Source organism: Zalophus californianus, chromosome 15 (genome assembly GCF_009762305.2).
Source record: "Zalophus californianus isolate mZalCal1 chromosome 15, mZalCal1.pri.v2, whole genome shotgun sequence".
In the NCBI taxonomy this organism is placed as follows: Eukaryota; Metazoa; Chordata; class Mammalia; order Carnivora; family Otariidae; genus Zalophus; species Zalophus californianus.
The window spans coordinates 61,417,749-61,437,256 of record NC_045609.1 but is presented as its reverse complement, the minus strand read 5'-3'; the positions used below and the strand labels follow the sequence as shown (position 1 = coordinate 61,437,256).

General features: G+C 59.8%; 2 protein-coding genes across 4 annotated transcripts; one reads left to right on the top strand and one right to left on the bottom strand.

The window, feature by feature from the left end:
* Positions 1–29: 29 nt before the first annotated feature.
* FBXL15 (F-box and leucine rich repeat protein 15) lies at positions 30–9,514 on the bottom strand. Of its 2 annotated transcripts, none has more exons than XM_027597256.2 (5): positions 2,247–2,332; positions 2,004–2,134; positions 1,684–1,837; positions 859–1,364; positions 30–371 (listed from the first exon to the last, which is right to left on the bottom strand). In XM_027597256.2, the coding sequence occupies exons 2-5, from the start codon at positions 2,054–2,056 to the stop codon at positions 182–184; spliced, it is 903 nt and encodes a 300-aa protein (XP_027453057.1). In that variant the 5' UTR covers positions 2,057–2,134; positions 2,247–2,332; the 3' UTR covers positions 30–181. The 2 variants fall into 2 exon arrangements, with proteins under 2 accessions (XP_027453057.1, XP_027453056.1); XM_027597255.2 differs by lacking the exon at positions 2,247–2,332 and adding an exon at positions 9,428–9,514 and having other exon boundaries at positions 31–371.
* On the top strand, positions 2,997–19,474 carry PSD (pleckstrin and Sec7 domain containing). Of its 2 annotated transcripts, none has more exons than XM_027597245.2 (17): positions 2,997–3,116; positions 5,752–6,488; positions 6,770–6,872; positions 7,364–7,724; positions 8,580–9,020; positions 10,182–10,376; positions 10,541–10,621; positions 10,828–10,940; positions 11,466–11,524; positions 11,627–11,716; positions 15,414–15,457; positions 16,845–17,035; positions 17,120–17,190; positions 17,300–17,457; positions 17,630–17,774; positions 18,060–18,203; positions 18,659–19,474. In XM_027597245.2, exons 2-17 carry the CDS (start codon positions 5,835–5,837, stop codon positions 18,887–18,889), a joined length of 3,081 nt encoding a protein of 1,026 aa, XP_027453046.1. In that variant the 5' UTR covers positions 2,997–3,116; positions 5,752–5,834; the 3' UTR covers positions 18,890–19,474. The 2 variants fall into 2 exon arrangements, with proteins under 2 accessions (XP_027453046.1, XP_027453045.1); XM_027597244.2 differs by lacking the exon at positions 2,997–3,116 and adding an exon at positions 4,366–4,498.
* The last annotated feature ends 34 nt before the right edge of the window (positions 19,475–19,508 follow it).

Below are 19,508 nucleotides of genomic sequence, written 5' to 3'. Positions count from 1 at the left end.
ATATCCCTTATCTCCAACAGGGCAGCAGGACCAGGCAAGAGGGGGTAAAAAGCTCTTTATTTGAAGCTCCAGGGTGGGGCAGGGCATCCGCCTCTAACCAGAGGCCCCCACAGTCCAGTTTCCCTACAGTTCATAGTCAGGCCCCGCCACACAGTCCAGCTGTGCCCCATCGGCAGGCAGGTCAGACCTGCAGGTTGACAAAGGGTGCAAAGCCTGCCATGTCCTGCAGCAGCACCAGGGCCTGATGCAGCGGCGGCTCCACGTCGATGTCCACGCCGCGCTTCCGCAAGCGGCTCAGGCTGGGCTCGGCCACATGGTGGCAGTGCCGCACCCGCAGCGAGCGCAGCGCCGGGCAGTACTCGGCCAATGTCCTGGGGGAGGAGCCGGGTGAGGCTAGGGGCCAGAAGCCGCTACGCCCACGGTAGGGGAGCCAGCAAAGCCCCTGTCTCCCTCAAACTCAGAGCATTCTTTTTCCCTCCATAAACGATTAAGGGAGCCCGGATGGGGTCATACATTCAATGTCTCCAGTGAACCAGAGACTTCCTCCTGTCTCTTAAAGGGGGAAACTGCTCCTCAGCTCCGCCCAGGATTCCAAGGTTTTCCCCTTGTTGAAGAAAAGCCAGAAACTTGACTGTATGTGAAATCGGCCAATGTGTAAATACTGGTTCAAAAAAGTTTTTTTTAAAACTATGGGCTCTATGGTCTAGGCAATCCTAGAGGCCTTTCCTGGTCTGAATGGGGGTGCCGTGGTATCCAGACACCACAGTTCTGCCCTGCGACAGCTACAGCCCGCCCCTGACCCAGAGGCTAAATAAGTGATTGCCCTTTTCCCAACCCACCGATCCCATGCCCAGGCACCTGACGCCGTCGCTTCCGACACGGAGGCAGCCGGTTAGGTCGAGGTGCTCGAGTTCCGGGCAGTTCCGAGCCAACTCCTGGACTGCGGCGTCCCCCACGTTGGCGTTGACTGCCAGCGAGAGGCTGCGGAGGCCCGCGCCGCGCCTCTGCGCCAGGTATACGATGGCCTCATCCTTGAGCTGACGGCAGGCGGTGAGGTCCAGCTCCTCAAGGGCCGGACAGCGGTCGGCGAGGCCGCGCAGCGCCAGGCCGTCTACCCAGTCACAGTGCGCGAGGGAAAGGCGCTGCAGACGGGGGCAGCCCTCCGCCAGCGCCCCCAGCGCGCGGCGGCTCAGTTGCCCGCAGCCGGCCAGCGCCACGCTCCGCAGCTGCGGATTCCGCGTCAGCACCGGCACCAGATCCTCGTCCGACAACCATTCGTGACACGGCGCCAGCGCCAGCTCCTGCAGCCCCTCAGCGTCCCGCAGCAGCCAGGCCAAAGCTGCCCGCGGGATCTGCGGACCCACCTGCGGGCAGGGAGGCACCTCGACTCTCAGCTGGTCCCGGGGGCGGGACGGGCGCTGCCTCTCCGCCCCCGAAGAGTTCTTTCCCGTCAGTAACCCGCCCTCGGGGTTTGCCACCTGCCCTCCCAGGAGAGACCCCAAGCGCCTTCTGAGTTGATACCCGGCCCTCGCCCTTTGAGAGTACTCCCCGCGGAGTGGATCGCTTCCCTGGCATTCTTGGAGGCCCGGGAGGGTCCGGCAGGGTAGACAGGGGCTGGGGGCTGGGCTGGAGGCGGGGCGGGGGCGGTACTCAGACGGGATGAGGCTCTGGCCCCCGGCTCACCTGAGCGGCGTCGAAGCGGCGCAGCCCCGCCAGGTGCAGCTGCACGAGCGCCCGGAAGGCCCGGCTGACGCGCTGCAGCCGGAGAAGCTGGCGTAGCGGCACCCGGCTTAGGACGTGTGGGAGCAGCACGTCTTCCCAAGGCAGGTCCAGGAGCCTGCGGGTAAAGGGGCGGTGGCGTCCCCGGGCCGCTGTCACCTACGAGTCCGCCTCCGTTATGCTTCTGCGCCCTGGCTCCTAAGAGCGGCCCCCAGACCCGGCCCAGTTCGGCTCCCCTCCCCCAGGTCCTTCTTCCCTTTCTCGGCCCCTCCCGTGCTCGGTACCTGACGGCTCCCGGCTCTTGCTCCCCTCCGGACGGCTCCATCGGTGGCTCCATCGGCTGCCTATTGCGCGTGCGCAGTAAGGTCTTCTTGCTTTGGCCTTGGAGAGGCCTCAGCGAACCCGCCTCCTTGGGCTGTAGAGACAGACCGATTCAATCGAGTGCGGTCTCACTGAGGATCCTATCTGAAAGCGTTCCGGTTGGATCTCGAAACAGGGCGGAACAGACTGGTGGTGTAACATCAGACCTCGCCTTCTCGGCTACAGGGCTTGAGAACTGAAGCTGGAGAACGCAATGGTGCAGCAGAGACTGGCTCTTTTTTCGTCTTGGGCCAGTGGCTGCCTCTGAGTGAAGTGGTGATGGGAGGAGCAGGCAAAGCCAAACGCAGAAGGGGCGGAGCCAAGACTCCAAGGTTCTGGGCCTACTCTTTGCCCTCTGGTCACGTTTAGCGACTTGGAAAAATGGGAAGAAACTATCCAGGCGTACTGTCTGGCACGTAGTAGGTGCCCAGTAATTGCTGAATGAATTGAATGGGCGAAGCTAGAATTTTTTTCCTTCATCAAGCAAACTTGCCCAAACCTCTCATTCCTGGTTAGTTATGAAGTACAGAGCTGTCCAGCCCCTTCCACTCCCGGACGATTTGGAATGGATTTGCACCTTGAGGGGAGAGGCAGAGGGGGCGCTGAGGATTCTCTCTCCACGTGGGTCCCTGTCTTTTCCCCAGGAGGTCTAGAGTCCTGAGAAGAATGAGTGCTCAGTTCAGCCCACCAGGAGTAACGCTTCTCGGTTGACCTGGGGATTTAGCTGTGGGCTTTGGGGCTGGGCCCGCCCTGAGGCAGTGATGTCCCAGAACTCTAGGCTCAGACTTTGGGCCGCCCTCTCACCGCGTCCGCAGTTCCTGGTTCCAGGGTCCGCTCCGGGGAACCCCCGGAGCAGTGCTTTCCCCGTCATCCATTGGTGGGGAGGGTGTGAAGGACGCTGAGGGCTACTGCTGTCGCCAAGAGCTGCCCCCTAGCAGGGCTGCGCTCTCCCTTCGTGCAGCCGCTTCATCTCCCTCTGCATAACGAAAACTGCTTCCCATCCATTATTTCATCAGGGCTTCGGGCACTTCTGCAAGGTGAGCTGCTCTGTGCTGTTACTCCACTTTAAAGATGGAACCGAGGCTCTAGAGAGGACGCGCCTTGTCCAGGGTCAAGCGAGTTGCGATTGAGAATTCAGGCATCCTAGTTTTCCCAGAATCCCTTCCACCCTCCCCCACCCCCAATGCAGCAAGAAGGGAGAAGCCAGCATCGGGGAGGGACCAAAGAGGGTTATCTTGGGTGAGGGATTTGCTTCCTCTTCCTTAGCCTGCTTGGGGAGGGGGTAGATGGGAGGACCGACCTCCGCTAAGATAGAGCCTTGTAGGCGCGCACCACATCGGGACACGCGCCTCCTCCTCCTCCCTGCTTTGTTCGCGCCTCTGCGCCTGCGCAGTGCGACAAATCTGGCGCTGTCCCTTTCAGCACCACGCGGAGCCCGCGCCGCCCCTCCCCGCGGTGAGCCCCGCGCGCCCCCGCCGCTCAAGTCCTCGCGCCCCCTGACTGCCCGAACAGACCCCTTCTTCATTCCGAGGTCACCACCTGCATGCCCTGGCGTTCCCAAGGAGAGCAGTTGCCATAGTAACTCTGGCAGTGCTTTCCTGAAATAGCTGGGCCCCCTTCTACCTTGGCCAAGGGCACAAGGGTTGCCTGCTCCCCACTTCCTCCACTCCAGCATCATCCCGTCTAACCTTTTACCCTCAGATAGCCAGAACACCTAACTCAGGCAGCAAGGAAGTTCTTTCTAAAGTCTGACTAACATCCCTCCTGCTGCATCCTGGGCGAGTGGTCAGGGTTGGGTCTCCTGGGTCCGAAACGCAGAACCCCTTAGGGCTTGAGGCAGTGTTTCCTAGATCTCTCTCCCATAAGTTGATGGTCTCTTGGATTTAGGGGGCGGGTCCGGTCTACACCCATTCGGTGTGCTTGGCGCGGCCGCGTGCTCGTGGGGGCGGGAGCGCGTGTGGCATGTAACAGGTCATGTGGCAACCTCCTAGGGACACGCGTGGGGTCTGGAGCGGGACACGCGAGTGCAGCTGGGTCTGGCGTGTGGCTCAGGGGGCGGTGGGGGAAAGGGACCAGGACACGATTGGGGTGGGGCACGTGAGGGTCTTGGGAACAGAACCGGGGGTTCCATACATCCTCCCCCTCGTCAAGGGCGGGTCTCAGGTTGGCGGGAGAGCCCAGCGGGGACCTAGCGTCGAGAAGGGGGGCCAGCCTCCGGGGCTCAGGGCCCTGGAAAAGGGCGGGGGGTGGGTGGGGGGATTAGCTCTGCCTGAGCCGCGCGTAGGGGGGAGGGGGAGGGACTGAGAGGCAGGCGGGCCTGGAGCAAGCGGGAGCAAGCGGGAGCCGCGCTGCCTTCACAGCTGAGCTGGGCCCAGCCTCTTCCCCGCCTCTCCTCGGCCCCAGCTCCAGGCGAGCAGCGGTGAGTACTGAGGCAGCTCCAGTCGGAGCTGCACTGGGGATGCCCTGGGCCCCCACTGAGCTTCAGAAACCTGCCTGGCAGGGTTGCTGCTCCTGACCTCTGCCCCTACCCTGCATTGCCACCAGAGGCCCCTTTACCCCTTTAAGGGCTGGACAAGATCCTGTCATTCCCTTAAGAGGGAAGGAGGGACAGGGTCTGGTGCAGCGTTCCCACCCAGAGACAGGTGACTGGTGGGGGTTGGGGAAGAGGGTGTGTGTTCCTGTTTAAGTGTGTGTGTGAGGGTGCATCTGTATTTGTATGTGATTGTGACTAGTAGGTCCCTGTGAGTGTCTGATACGCCTGTGTCTGTGTGGACTGGAGAATGAGGCCCTGTGTGTATATTTGTGTGTCTCTTTGTGTGTTCTTGTTTGATGACAGTGTGTGTGTAAAATAAGCATGTGCCTTTCCATTACACACATATCTGTTATGACTGTGAGAGTGTATGAGGGTGTGTCTTTGGGCAATGTGTGTGTGTGTGTGTGCCTGGGTCTGTGCGTGCAGGAGATATTGCCTATGAATATGTGTAACTGTGTACTGACATTATTTGTCCCTGTGTGTGTGTGTGTGTGTGTGTGTGTGTGTGTGTGTACCTGTATGAAGAACAAGAATGCCCCTTTCCCATTCAACATATATACATTAGGAGTAGGGGCCTCAGTTCTCCTCCCCTTCACCATATGCCTCTCAGCCCCTCATAGTCCCTATACAACAGCCCCCCCCAATCTTCCTGCCTTTCCCTCTAGGAGGCCTGAGTTCTCTCTCACTGAGTGAGGGGCCTCCATAAGAGAGACTGTGGGGGACCCATGGCTGTAAGATGGTTTTGATTGGCTGACACTCCAGGTCCAGAGGGTGGGCTACCAGCCTTCCCCCTCCTCCACCAGAAGTAGCTCCAAAATGCCAGAGGGACTCTGAACTCATTCAACTTCTGAAATAGCTTCCTTTCTCCTCCCAGGGTGATGCTCAGGGCCCCCAGACAGAAGGAGAGGAGCCAGGGGCCTACTGGGGATACAATTCTTTTCTCCTCAGGCCTCCATGGAAGTAGCCCAAGTAGGAGGCCTGATCACTTCTAGGGGTGGGATCAATGATGCCATAGTCCCAGGACAGGCTAGGCCCCTGGCTCTCAGATGGCCTATCCTGCTTTCCCCTCCCTGTCTCTGCTCTCCTGTCCATCCACCTTCCCTGCAGCTCACCCCCTGCTCCCTCTTCCTCTCTTGCAGGCCTGTCTGAAGAGCATGCTGCCCCCTCACTCCCCGCCTGGCCTCGCCATCCCTGCCCCCCCAGCCTGACCCCCGGCCCCAGCATGGCCCAGGGTGCCATGCGCTTCTGCTCGGAGGGCGACTGTGCCATCTCCCCACCACGATGCCCACGCCGCTGGCTCCCCGAAGGCCCAGTGCCACAAAGCCCCCCAGCCAGCATGTATGGCAGCACAGGCTCCCTGCTACGGCGGGTGGCAGGTCCAGGTCCCCGAGGCCGGGAACTGGGACGTGTGACAGCACCCTGTACACCCCTGCGTGGGCCCCCCTCACCCCGTGTTGCTCCCTCACCCTGGGCACCCTCTTCACCCACTGGGCAGCCCCCACCAGGGACTCGGAGCTCTGTGGTCATATTCCGCTTTGTGGAGAAGGCCAGCGTGAGGCCCCTGAATGGGCTACCTGCTCCCGGAGGCTTGAGTCGGAGCTGGGACCTGGGTGGGGTCTCTCCTCCCAGGCCCACCCCAGCCCTGGGGCCTGGCTCCAACCGGAAGCTGCGGCTAGAGGCATCCACATCAGACCCACTCCCAGCCAGAGGAGGCTCAGCTCTGCCTGGCAGCCAGGGCCTTATACATGGGCCACCAGCCCAACCTCAGGTTGGGACAGATGGCCTTTACTCCTCTCTCCCCAATGGGCTGGGGGGACCCTCTGAGCACCTGGCCAAGCTATTCCCAGGACCTGCTGACACTGGACTCCTGAACCAGGTATGCGACTTCCCTTGGGCTCCCTGGAACCCCAGAGCCCCAGCATAGGGGCAAGACTTGGTCCCTTGGCAGTTTTGAGCCTGTCAGCTGTTCACTCTGAATTCTTCGATCTGTCCTAAATCTGTCTCTTTCTTGCCCCACATGTTTGTCCCTGTGCCTCGGCACCTCTATATCTGTCCCTGTGTGTTTTTATTTCTGTGTTTCTGTCCCATGTTCTTGTGTCTTTGTATGTGTGGCTTTATCTCTGGGTGCTTGTGTCTATCTCTCCCTCCTTGGCTTAGGGAGATACCTGGTCCTCCCCCCGGGAGGTATCCTCTCATGCCCAGAGAATTGCTCGAGCCAAATGGGAATTCTTCTATGGCTCCCTGGACCCCCCAAGCTCAGGTAAGATCCTGGATGAGGCAAGGGGAACAGGGCAGGGCCTTCCCCACAGCAGCTGAGGCCTGGTAGGGAGCCTTCCTTTAAACCTTCCCCCAATTCTTTCCTGGGCTCATGAGTTGGCTAATGCCTCTCCAGGCCTCAAACTTTCCAACTGTGTCATGATGAAGGGTCAAGGGATCATGGCTGGGTTGGGCACCTGGAGGAAGCTAGATTGTGGAGACAGGGGATGGCAGGAGATCAAGGGTCATTCCGTGAAGTAGAAAAGAAGCTGGTCTCCCCCAGGCCCCTCAAAGTTATTTGACAAGAACTTGATTTGAAACGAGCTTCACTGGCACCAGGAACAAGCTGAGTTTGTAGCAGGAAGAATGGTGGCTAGACAGTGAAAGAACTTCCTGCCAATATGAGGCAACAGGAAAGAGTTCCTTCCTAGAATAGTATCAAGACAGGTAGCTGACAGGATAACCTCTTGACCGGGATGCCTATACATACTGCAGGTGCTAAGCCCCCAGAGCAGGCCCCCCCATCTCCATCTGGGGTGGGCTCAGGGCAGGGCTCTGGGGTGGCTGTGGGGCGAGCAGCCAAGTACTCCGAGACGGACCTGGACACGGTGCCCCTGAGGTGCTACCGCGAGACGGACATCGATGAGGTGCTGGCTGAGCGGGAGGAAGCTGACTCGGCCATTGAGAGTCAGCCCAGCTCTGAGGGCCCACCTGGCACTGCCCGCCCACCTGCCCCACATCCCAGTCCATGCCTTGGCCCTTGGCCCAGCCTGGGCAGTGGAAATGAGGACGAGGACGAGGCAGGTGGGGAAGAGGAAGTGGACGACGAGGTGTTTGAGGCCTCAGAGGGGGCCCGGTGAGTACGGGAATGGGAGAGGAACGAGGCTTAGTCCTTGGAGCTGGCCCAAAGGCAGAGCTGGGGTCAGAGGGACTGGAATGGAGATGAGGGTGGACTGGGAGGGTCAGGACCAAGCTAGCCGTGCTGACAGGGCGATGCAGCAGGAGATTCTGCAGAGAGGCCCCAGGCCTGCCAGAATGCTGGGGATGTGGGGGGTGGGGTATGTGTCAGCAAGAGCCCATAGGGTAGGGAGCAGCCAGGAAAGGGGTTCTAGTGAGAAGCAGGAGGTAGAGTGAGGAGGAAAGGGGTTCTAGTGAGGAGCAGGAGGTAGAGTGAGGAGGAAAGGGATTCTAGTGAAGCACAGGAGGTAGAGTGAGGAGGAAAGGGGTTCTAGTGAAGCACAGGAGGTAGAGTGAGAGGCCAGGGGCCAGAATCAAGTCTGCGGGTGTGGGAGCATCAGTCCGGATCCTGGATCCTGGCAGGATAATGGGGAGTGTGGGGGCTTTCCTCTCCGTCTCACACCCCACTGCAGCTTGAAGCCTCATCTTCTTCTCCTAAGATGTTGCCAGAAATAGAAATGGGATGGCAGGAGGGGAGAGGATCAGGGAGAAGGAGGAGAAAGGGAGATTAGCAGGGAGAAAGAGAGGAAGGGATTGGGTGCTGGGGACAGTAAGGCTGGGGTGCCTCAGGGGCACTGAATAGCTTGGTGAACCTGTAGTGGGGACTCCCTACCCAGGTGGCTTTTTTAGAGGGCTGGGGGCCTGTGAAAAGGAGGTGATAGTCCCCTTCACAGAGTCATATGAGAATTCAATGAAATGCTGCCCAAGAGCTGTCCTTCGGGCCCCTGATCAGAGACTCTCCCTGCCCCTGCAGGCCAGACACCCAGATGCCTCACCCTGGGCCTCTCAAGTCGCCTGTGCCCTTTCTGCATGGGACCAGCCCCTCAGCTGATGGGCCTGACTCTTTCAGTTGTGTGTTTGAAGCCATCTTGGAGTCACACCGAGCCAAGGGCACCTCCTACACCAGCCTTGCCTCGCTGGAGGCCCTGGCCTCACCTGGCCCAACCCAGAGCCCCTTCTTCACCTTTGAACTGCCTCCCCAACCCCCTGCCCCCCGGCCTGACCCTCCTGTTCCCGCCCCACTTGCACCTCTTGAGCCAGATTCTGGTACCAGCTCCGCTGCTGATGGGCCTTGGACACAGAGACGGGAGGAAGAGGAGGCAGAGGTTGGAGCCAAGCAGGCCCCAGGGAGGGAGCCCCCTAGTCCCTGCCGCTCAGAGGACAGCTTTGGGCTGGGGGCAGCACCCCTGGGCAGGTGAGTGATTTCTTTGATTACTCAGAACTGAGGTCCCCAGGGCCCCAGGAACAGCTGCTCCAAGGGAAAGAGCCCTAGTGCAAAGAGGCAGTTTATATTCCTGACCCCCAATAGAGTGGTTAGGGGGTGCAGATGTCTGTTTTTCCATTTGGAGGGCTACTTCCACCCCCTTGGTCTCAGATCCAGTGACTTGAAAAACCATGATTCAGGATTTAAGAGTCCCCAGAGAACACCCTCCTTTCTTTCTAGGAAGGCCCTTCCTTCCCCAGGCGGAGCCTCTAACCTGCCTAGAATTCTTGTGACCTTACCCCACGCAGCCTGGAGACTTCTCCCAAAGATGCAGCCACCAGCCTCTCCCATTGCCTCCCTCCCTTCTCGCCTCCCCTCCTTAGTCGGGAGCCTCTCACCCTTCTCCAGGAAGTCCTTTCACCAGTCTAACCTTTCTGCTCTCCCTCAGCCAGCTACCCTCTCAGTCACGGAAGCCATGGCAACGGGAGGGGGTGGCCAGGGATACAGGGTTGCCTAGCAACCAGGAGTTTCCGGCCTCTGTCTCTGGGGTGACAGGTGGCTTTGTGAGTAGAGCAGCTGGGATGGCGGGAAGGGAAGGGGAGGAGGAGACAGGGGATGAATGAGGTGCACGTTGACCCCCATTCCCCTCCACCCCAGAGTCTGCCTCTTTGTGGGTGGAAGAGAAGGACCAAGGCAAAGGCTAGAAGAAGAAAGACATAGGAGGGGGAAGGTGTCCCTGATGCCCTCAAATAATTATTTGACCCTCCACTGTTCTTCTCTGGCAGCTTATCTATATCCCACCTTCGCCCATATTCTCAGAGATAGAGGACTATGTTCTCAGTAGGGCCAATGTGGAGATGGGAAATCTGTACCTAATAGCGAACTCCATAGGGAGCTTTTGAGAAGCAGTCAAAATTCCCACAGCAGAAAGATGGATGTGGGTTAAATTTGATGTAGGACTTCTATAGAGAGATGGTAAGGATGGCATCAGTTGATAGAGGAAACCTGAACAGCGTCCTCTGGTGAAAAGAAAAATGCCTTCCCCATGTCCCAAACTCCCCCTCTCTGTCTTCCGGTTTTGGAGGCAGAGGAAGGATCGGAATGGCCCCAGAGGGACTGCCCCACCTCTGAGCTGGTGTTCTACCCCGGCAGCGAACCACCGCTGAGCCAGCTGGTGTCCGACTCGGACTCAGAGCTGGACAGCACAGAGCGGCTGGCCCTGGGAAGCACAGACACCTTGTCCAATGGGCAGAAAGCAGACCTGGAGGCCGCGCAGCGCCTAGCTAAGAGGCTATACCGACTAGACGGCTTCAGGAAGGCCGATGTGGCCCGGCACCTGGGCAAGAAGTAAAGTCATTGGTTGGGATTGAGAATGGGGGGAGAGGGGATGCATCCTGTGGGCAGCACCTCCACATCCCCTCTATCTAACAGCCCCAGGTCTGTAGGTAAGCCCATCTGGCCCCTCGACCCTTTCCCTTGAGACTCCACCTGTCTATCTGCCCTGCCCACAGCAATGACTTCAGCAAACTTGTGGCTGGCGAGTACCTCAAGTTCTTTGTCTTCACGGGCATGACTCTGGACCAAGCTCTCAGGTGGGTGTTAAGCCTTTTGAGGGCAGCCCCCACTCTCCAGGCCTGGTGTGCAGGGCCTCCGCTGTGCCTCCTCCGAGCCCCTGTGCCTCTCCTAAGGTGCCCTGATGTCATCCTTCCCAGGCTGGCTGGGCACGGCCAAAAGCTGGGGCCGCCTGGTTAGGGGACCTTGGGTAGGGGTGACATGCTCCCTCTTCCCCACTCCCCAGGGTGTTTCTGAAGGAGCTGGCCTTAATGGGTGAGACCCAAGAACGGGAGCGTGTGCTGGCCCACTTCTCCCAGAGATACTTCCAGTGCAATCCTGGAGCCCTGTCCTCAGAGGGTGAGGAAGCCAGGGGGCAGGGCTTTCCCAGGTGGTCACTGGGGCAGATGGGCACAGTGTGTGTGCATAGGAGCATGAGTGTGTGTGGGAGTGAATGCACGCACAGGCTTGCAGGCATGTGAGCATGCATGTGTGCAGTGCTGACATGGCTTCATGAAGGTGGAACTGTGCCTGTGGGCAGGCATTGCTAGGGTCTAGTGTGTGTGGTCAAGAGCGGGTGTGTTTGCATGCCACTGTCCACATACAATGTGATTTGGCTGCACTGGGCAGCATAACTGTGTGGGGCCCACTGGCTGGTGTGTAGTGCATACTCGCAGAGGCATGTGGGTGTTGGGGAAAAGGTCCCTTTTAGGGATCTGCTGGAAAAGAGAAGGCTTTGGCAGGAGGGTTCCCTATGGGGTTCAAGACTTTAAAAAGTGTGACCGTGGGCCAAAGAGGGCAGGAGATAAACTGGAAGGCTGGGGAAGATGGCTGTGGGAAGAACCCGTGGGATGTGGCCGAGGCTGAATGTTAACTCTCCCGCAGACGGTGCGCACACGCTGACCTGCGCCCTCATGCTACTCAACACTGATCTTCACGGCCATGTGAGTGGGGGGCTGGCGGGAGGGAGCCCAGAAAACTGCGTCCAGAGTCTTCAAGGCCTGGGGACCAAGGCCCCCCTCACAGGCCTCTGTGCCCTTACTTAGAACATTGGGAAGCGCATGACCTGTGGAGACTTCATCGGAAACCTGGAGGGCCTCAATGAAGGCGGAGACTTCCCCAGGGAGCTGCTCAAGGTGGGGGGGGGGGGGGACGGGCAGGGTAAGGGTTGCTGGAGGGGAGGGATGGGGACCTTTGGGCGGCAGCGTGGAAATCGGTGAGGTGAGGGGCTTGCCGGCCCCCAGCTCCTGCTGCTGGAGCCTGGGCTCTCGTGACTCAGCTTGGGGACCGCCCCCTCCCCCAACCCCCATACGCAGGCTCCCCCAGAACATGCGCACTTGTGTGCAGTCTTGGCCGTGCGCAGCGGGGGAGGGGAGACAGCTCTTGAAAACCCGTGATCAGGCGGTCTTGGACCCTGCATTTGCTTTAAGTGCCCCTCCTCCAGTGTTCACCGAGGATGGGAGGGGTCTCAGCATAGGGCAGGGACACACAGGTGCCCCCGCTTCCCTCCTCCCCCTCCACCCGTTGCCCCAGGATATATGGCCACAAAGGCCCTTCTGGTACCGCTGTGCTGGAGGGACCTGGAGGTAGAGGGGCCCAAGAAGGACAAAGGCTTTTCCAAGGTCTCAGAGACAATTACATTCGAGATGGGACTAGACACTGCTCTTCTGACTCCCCTGTTGCCAGGCCCCGCTCCCATAGGCCAGAACTTGAGGGATTTAGCTACACCCGGACTGCTATGCATGAGGAGGAGAGGGTGTCCCGGTCCTGTAGTTTCATTCCTTTCCCTGATCCGTTGGTTTTATGCAGGGAGGCCTGGACTCATTTGAAACCTCTAGGGTTGGCAAAGGGTTCTCTGGGCCATCACATACATGTGACTGCACAGGAGTGTCCTTGGGTGCGTCTGTGAGCTTGCGGTGTGTTGGGCTTCTGAGTTTGGGGGGATGTCCATTGTGAGTTTGGGGTGTCAAAGAGTTGGAGTGTATGCTTGAGTTGTGTATATATATAAATGTTTATACTTTAGATTGTTGGTAAATCAGGGGGTTTAGCTTGGGGTATGTTTGTGCTTTAAGGGCTTACGATTTAGAGAGTGTATCTGTGTTGGGGTGTTTCTGTGTATTAGGGTGTATATCTACAAATTGCTGTCTGATTTATGGCATGCATCCGTGAGCAAGGATTGTATGAGTTAAAGACTAAATTCTGAATTTGCAATGTCTGTGAGTTGGGGGTGAGTGTGGATTGGTGATTTGGCTAGTTGGGGTGTATGTCTGTAAACTGGGTTGTGTGTACGTGAGTTGGGGTATAGCCTTGGGCGTTTGAGCTATCTTCGGTTAGGTGAGTTGGCTGAGGCTGGTGCGATTCCACAGCTGCCTCCATTCCCGCCCCTCCTACGTGGCTTGTCCTGGCTCGGGGCGGGGAGAAGGGGCCGAGAGGACGAGTGCCAACCTCCTCCGCCCCTCCTCCCCCCAAGCTGACGAGCCAGGAGGGAGCTGCAGACCCTACAGTGTCAGCCCACCTTCTTAAATGCACGCCTAGGGGCTTCCGGCGCCACCTCCAACACCCCCGTCGCCGCGCACCTTCGCGCACGGGCCTTGGCTGGCCCCCGAGGCCCCGCCCCCGTGGCGGCGCGCCGCGGGCCCCTGCGCTGTCGGCCGCCTCCATTTTGCGCCGTCCCCGCCCCCAGCCCTCGCCCTCCCTCCCCGTCGGCGGCCCCCTCCCGCTCGCGCGGAGCCGCAGAGCCGACAGCGGCGCCGCCGCCGCCGCCGCCGCCGCCGCCGCCGCCGCGCGCTCTGTGCGTTGGTGGGGGCCGGGCTCGGGCCGGGCCGCTCGCGCTGGCTGTCGGGGGAGCAGTCCGCGGGCCGTCCGGGCCGTCCGGGCCGAGGGCGGGCGGGGGCATGGCCGGGGGCCGCGGCGCGCCGGCCGGACCAGCATGATCGGTGTCAACAGCATTCACAGCAGCGCTGGGCGGCTGCGCTCGCGCTCGCTGTGCTCAGTGCGCTACGGGCGCACCCACCGCGGCGCGGAGACCCTGTGCTATGGCTGGCCGCAGCGCTCGCGCAGTCTCAAGCCCGTGCTCTACACCGACCTAGTGGTCAGCCGCCTGCAGAGCCGCAAGAAGAAGAAGGCGGTGAGGGCGTTGGGGCCGCGGCCCACGCCAGGCTGGGTTGGGGGCGGCCGCGGGGTTGTGGAGGGCGGTGTGGCTGAGGGGGCGGTGTGAGGGAGGCACCGAAGGTGGCACGAGCCGAGGGGGTATCGGTCGGACCGGGGGGGGGGGGTTCCGAGCCCAGCAGGGACAGAGCCCATGGGTAGCCAGGAGTGGGCATGGACTGGAGGGGGAAGGGCACAGACGGTCGGATTAAGGTGGGCATCTCAAACCAAAGGGTCTTTGGGCCTTCTGGCTGGGAGCATGACATGGGGCTCACCGATAGGGTTTAGGACTTTGGAAGGAAGACGGGGTTGTGGGCCAAACGGGGTCCTCCGAGGGGGCAGGGGGTGAACTGGAAGGCTGGAAACAGGTTGGATCTGGGTGGCCACTTCAAACCTCCTGGCCCAGAGTTGGAGAGTGAGGGTTTAGGGTCCGGGCTCTGCTGGGCTTGGGCTGGGGGTGTGCTGGGAGGGTTGTGTGTGCATAAAGCTGGGTTGTGCTGTGGAGGGTGTGGAGGTTGTGGGGTGTACCCACCCCTGGACAGGATGTGCACATGTGGGATGCTGGGCTAGCCTTGTGGCTGAGTGTGACAGTGGGCAGTGAGAGGCAGTGACTGTGGTATGTTGGTGGTGGGGTGGGGGGCTGTGTCCCATCACGGAGAAGGCACCGACGTCACCACTGCACCCAGATCACGCAGGCAGCATCACACGCCACACGCTTAGCCCAACACACACATGCTGGAGACACACCCACTCACAGACAGGCTGGTGGAGTCGCCCCCACAGTGGGAGGTGCTGCTGTGGACCCATGCTGCAGGCCACTCCCAAGAAGAGGGGTCCCCTCTGCAACTCTTGGAGCCCATTCTCTACCCAACCATCCCAAGGCCCCCACAGGTCCCCCATGACAACTGTACGGAGGGGAAGTGACTGGTTCAGGAGTTCACAGGGAGCTTGGGGTGTGCACGGTTTGGAAGCTAAAATTTCTGCCTTTGAGACTAGTGTTCACTCCCTGGTAACATGAAGGATGTCAGTGGGCAAGGGGCTCACCCATCCTGGCATTAGACTTGCTGGGGCTGTCTGGGCTGGGGGAAGTGCTCAGCTTGCCCAGAGGTTAGGAGCCATGAAGAATGTGCTCTCTGCTAGCCAGGGAGGGAGGTGACGGGGGTGAATCCCTGTTGCTGGGCCTCAGTTTCCCCTTATGTTCTGTGTGGGTTTATCCTATGGAAATAGACCAAGGCACACAATTGGGGAAAGGAGAGCTTCTTGGAATGCTCTTTTCTATTCCTTCCAGCGCTGTGCTTCTCCCACCCAGGATCTGGGCGGGATACCCCTCACGATAACAACAGCAAAGATAATAAGAGCAGTTGCCATTTACTGTGCATCGACTGTATGCCTGGGTGCCCTGTGCTGAGTGCCTGCTCTACATTACACACCTGTTACTACATTTGTTCTCCCCACGGATACTTGCCCAAAGTCCTGCAGCAAAAGTGAAACAGTACTGTGTCCTAACACTCTGTTTCAGGGCCTGTGTTCTTGGTCATCACACCCAGCGCCCCCCCCCCCCCCGCCCCATCCTGCTGTCTCCTCGCCTGACTTATGAGGGAGGGCTCTGAGCTCTGGCATTGGGATACATGGTTTGCTTCCGCCATGAGTGACCCATACCTGCCTGATTTGTTCCTCCCTTCCCAGGCCCTGTACAGCTCCATCAAGAATGAAAAGCTGCAGTGGGCCATGTGAGTCCTGGGGCTGTGTGGCGAGGGAGCTGGGGTGTGGGGAAGGGGCTGCCTGGAGAGGCTGAGAGTGCTGAGGCAGGCCCTGTGAGTCCAGGTTGGGTTGTGGGGCAGGGGAGGCGGGTGAGGCCATGAGAGGCACTGAGGCTGCCTCACTTCCTTCTTTGGAGATGGCTGCCTGGTCTTGGGGATCTGTGTCTTTTCTTCAGCTGGGTTGTTATGACAAGCTAGGCTGGGGTGGGTGGCCACTGTCAGCGGGCCTGGGAGGAGGAGTGCTGAAACAAAAAGGGAAGGTCCCTTGGCAACCCAAGTGGGAAAGCAGAACTCCCTGGAGGTAGAGCCCCCTCTCAGGTCCTAGGGAATCCAGAGTGTTGTAGAACAAGGGACCACATTATCTACTCTTGGCAGCCTCAGTGGAAAGAGACTCAGCGTAAGTCTTAGAGGAGTCCAGACTAAGGGAGGAGGTCCAGTTTTAGCCTTGGGGCCCCCAGTCTGACAGGGAGAGCCTCATCTAAACAGTCAATAGATCACTCATATTTGCTGGTGTCTGCTGAGTCCAGTCATGGATCAGTTGGGTTGGGAGCTCCCAGTCTGCGGGAGAGAAGACCTCAGAGGAGGCAGAGCTCAGGACTGGGGTGCAGATTGGGACTTGGGGCAGGCCTTGAAGGAGGGGAAGCATTTGGAAAGAGGGAAGTTGGTATTTGGGAGGCAAATATGTGGTGGCTGAAATGAGTGTGGGGTGGGGAGACTAAGAGGAGGCAGGCCTGGCTGGCTGGAGAGTGGAAGGAGGAAAAGGCAGCATTGGCAGAGGTAGCATGGGCTCTTTGTGGGAGGTAATAGGGAGCTACTGCAGGTTTTTGATCAACAGAGTGACCAGGTACAACCCGATTCTTTCGATATCTAGCAGGGCCTGCTGACCAAGAGATACTAGGCGACCACTAGGAAGCCACTTCTGCCACCATTTACCCAACAAACTATGAGCAAAGCATGCTGCCGGGTGTGGTTGAGACCGTTGAGTCAGATGAGCATTTGCCCTAGTAGAAAAGGGGGTGAGGGTTGGTGTGTCTATGTGCAGAAACAGAAAAGGATGGGGATGAAGGAACAGTCATGGCCCTACCCTTAGGAGCTCTAACCTAAGTGAGAAGATACGCTACCTGGAGGAATCCTCATCTGAGCGAGGGGCACAGCTACCCCTGGGAAGAGCTGATCTAAGGAAGGAGACAAGGCTCCGGGGAGCCTCGGGTTGAGGGGAGCCACACCCTGTGAGAGGGGCTGTTCCCCCACTCCCACCACAGACTAGGGGTCACTTTCCTGGGGGGGGGCAGAGGCTAGGATGGAGGGGGGGTTGTGGCTGCAAGGCCAGCCCCCTTTGAGGTGATCACACCTGCAGAGACGAGGAGGAGCTGAGACGCTCTCTGTCTGAGTTGGCCGACCCCAACCCCAAGGTCATCAAGAGGGTCAGCGGGGGCAGTGGCAGCGGCTCCAGCCCTTTCCTGGACCTGACTCCTGAGCCTGGGGCTGCAGTCTACAAGCATGGGGCCCTGGTGCGAAAGGTGCACGCAGACCCTGACTGCAGGAAGAGTACGTGGCTGGGTGGGGAGGGTCTGGGGGATGGAGGGGAGAGGGCCGGTCTCAGGCCCCCTGACCTGTCTTCCTTCCCCCCAGCACCTCGGGGCAAGCGGGGCTGGAAGAGCTTCCACGGGATCCTCAAGGGCATGATCCTCTACCTGCAGAAGGTGCGGGGCCAGCCCAAGGGGTTGGGGCTGAGCTGGCTCAGGGGAGTGTGGGTGGGCTGGGCCAGGCCGGGCTGGGACCATGGCCAGGACAAGATGGGCACTCCTGCAGGAGGAGTACCAGCCCGGGAAGGCCCTATCAGAGGCAGAGCTAAAGAATGCCATCAGCATCCACCATGCACTGGCCACGCGCGCCAGTGACTACAGCAAGAGGCCCCATGTCTTCTACTTGCGCACAGCAGACTGGCGGGTCTTCCTCTTTCAGGCCCCGTGAGTGACCTCCTCCTGCCCATCCTGGACTCCTTTGCCCCATTTCCACCTTGCTCCCTTCCCTTGTCCCTGGATTGCCTCATTTCTTCCCAGGCCACACCCTGAGCCAGGACAGGCATCCCGGGACAGGAATCCTGGGCCCAGGTCCTAAGTGGCCGTGTTGTCTCCCCAGGAGCCTGGAGCAGATGCAGTCCTGGATCACTCGCATCAATGTGGTGGCTGCCATGTTCTCTGCACCCCCCTTCCCAGCTGCTGTTAGCTCCCAGAGGAAGTTCAGCCGCCCTCTGTTGCCCAGTGCTGCCACCCGCCTCTCCCAGGTACCCTCAGTTCTGTCCACCTGGTGCCAGTGAGATGGAGTGGGGCAGGCCCAGCCCAACTGCACTCAGGGCTACCGTGGGTGATTACATAGATGTCCACCACACCAGGACACTGGCCATGGGGGGTGAGTGAAGGCTGGAATCCGGTCTCCACTCCACTTGCCAAGGCATTAACCTAGACACGGTGCTTTGCTCATCCATAGGATGGGGCAGCTTTTTAAAAAACATGCACAAAGGCACTATATGTACTAGAGTGACCCCGACTACACTCCCCTTGGCCTCTAGGAGGAGCAGGTGCGGACCCATGAGGCCAAGCTGAAGGCCATGGCAAGTGAATTGCGAGAGCACCGGGCTTCGCAACTGGGCAGGAAGGCCCGGGGCAAGGAGGCTGAGGAGCAGCGGCAGAAGGAGGCCTATCTGGAGTTTGAGGTGAACCTCCCTGCCCTGGCACCTCTGTGGCTCCTTTCTCCATCAGTGGGACCTCTCTGTTCCCACATACAGACTCAGGCTAGAGGTTAAGGGCATGGGCTCTAGGAGCATAGGACCAGCTGGGTGACCATGGGCAGGTTGCTTAACCCCTCTGAGCCTGTTTCCTCTTCTGTGGGCCGGGGATGACATGCTGTACCCAGCAGGGTACTGAAGTGAGATGAGGTCTGTCAAGTGCTCACTTTTCCCAACTCTAGTCCCGGCTCAGGAAGTATTAGCTGTTACAATTTGCAGCCTCAAGAGCGCCCACAGAGGGTCACCAACTTACCGGGGGACCATGTCATCATGGGGGCTTTGAGTGGGCAAGAACCTGCTGTCTCCTAGCTTTTTTCTCCAGATGGGGGTGAGATGGGCAGAGGGTGGAGAGCAGGCTCATAGCCCCCACCCCTCTGCCTCAGAAATCCCGCTACGGCACGTACGCAGCACTGCTTCGGGTCAAGCTGAAGGCAGGCAGTGAGGAGCTGGAAGCGGTAGAGGCAGCGCTGGCCCAGGCCGGGAGCACGGAGGATGGACTCCCCGCCCCTCACTCCAGTCCCTCCCTGCAGGCCAACCCCTCCAGCCAGCCCCAGGCTCAGGGTCATGGCTCAGAGCCTCGCACAGGGGCAAGCAGTGGGCGGTGGAAGCTCTGAGTTGAGGGTAGGCGCGTGGGGGGGGGGTTGGCGCCCACTGGGCACCTGCATGATGTAGCCCTGCCTGAGCCCGGGCCGGCCTCGGGCCACCCGTGAGGGCCCCTCGGCCCAGGGCCCGACCGCGCCGGACGCGGTGTCCGGGGCAGGGCAGGGCTAGGGTATGGGCCTCGGGAGCCTAGGTTAGGGGCCCCTCTGAGACCCCCATTTTGTGATAATGTTTTGCACTTTTTCGTACGGGGTGGGGGGGGCTGGAGTGGGAGGGGCCAGGGCCCCTTGGACTTTTGATGCTTTTTTTTTTGTGGGGGAGGCCTGACGTTTCTGCTTTCTGCTGAGACCACCCCCACCCTGACACCAGCAATCCCGCTCCATCCTGGGGCCTGGCTCAGATAGAGGCCAGGAGTTGGGGCTGAGCTGGTTTTCCCTCCTTCCTCCCTGAGGCTCACCCTCTTTCTTTCCAGAGGTGGAGGAAGGGTATCCATGCCTAGGCCCCCCCTACACAGTCCGGGGACAGCATGGCCTTGCTCTCCCTCCTTCAGTGGGCCCTGCCCTTTGTACAGCCTCCACTCCCATTAAAACTGCTCTGGACTTGCTGGCTGGGCCTCCTTCTCTCTCCAGTACC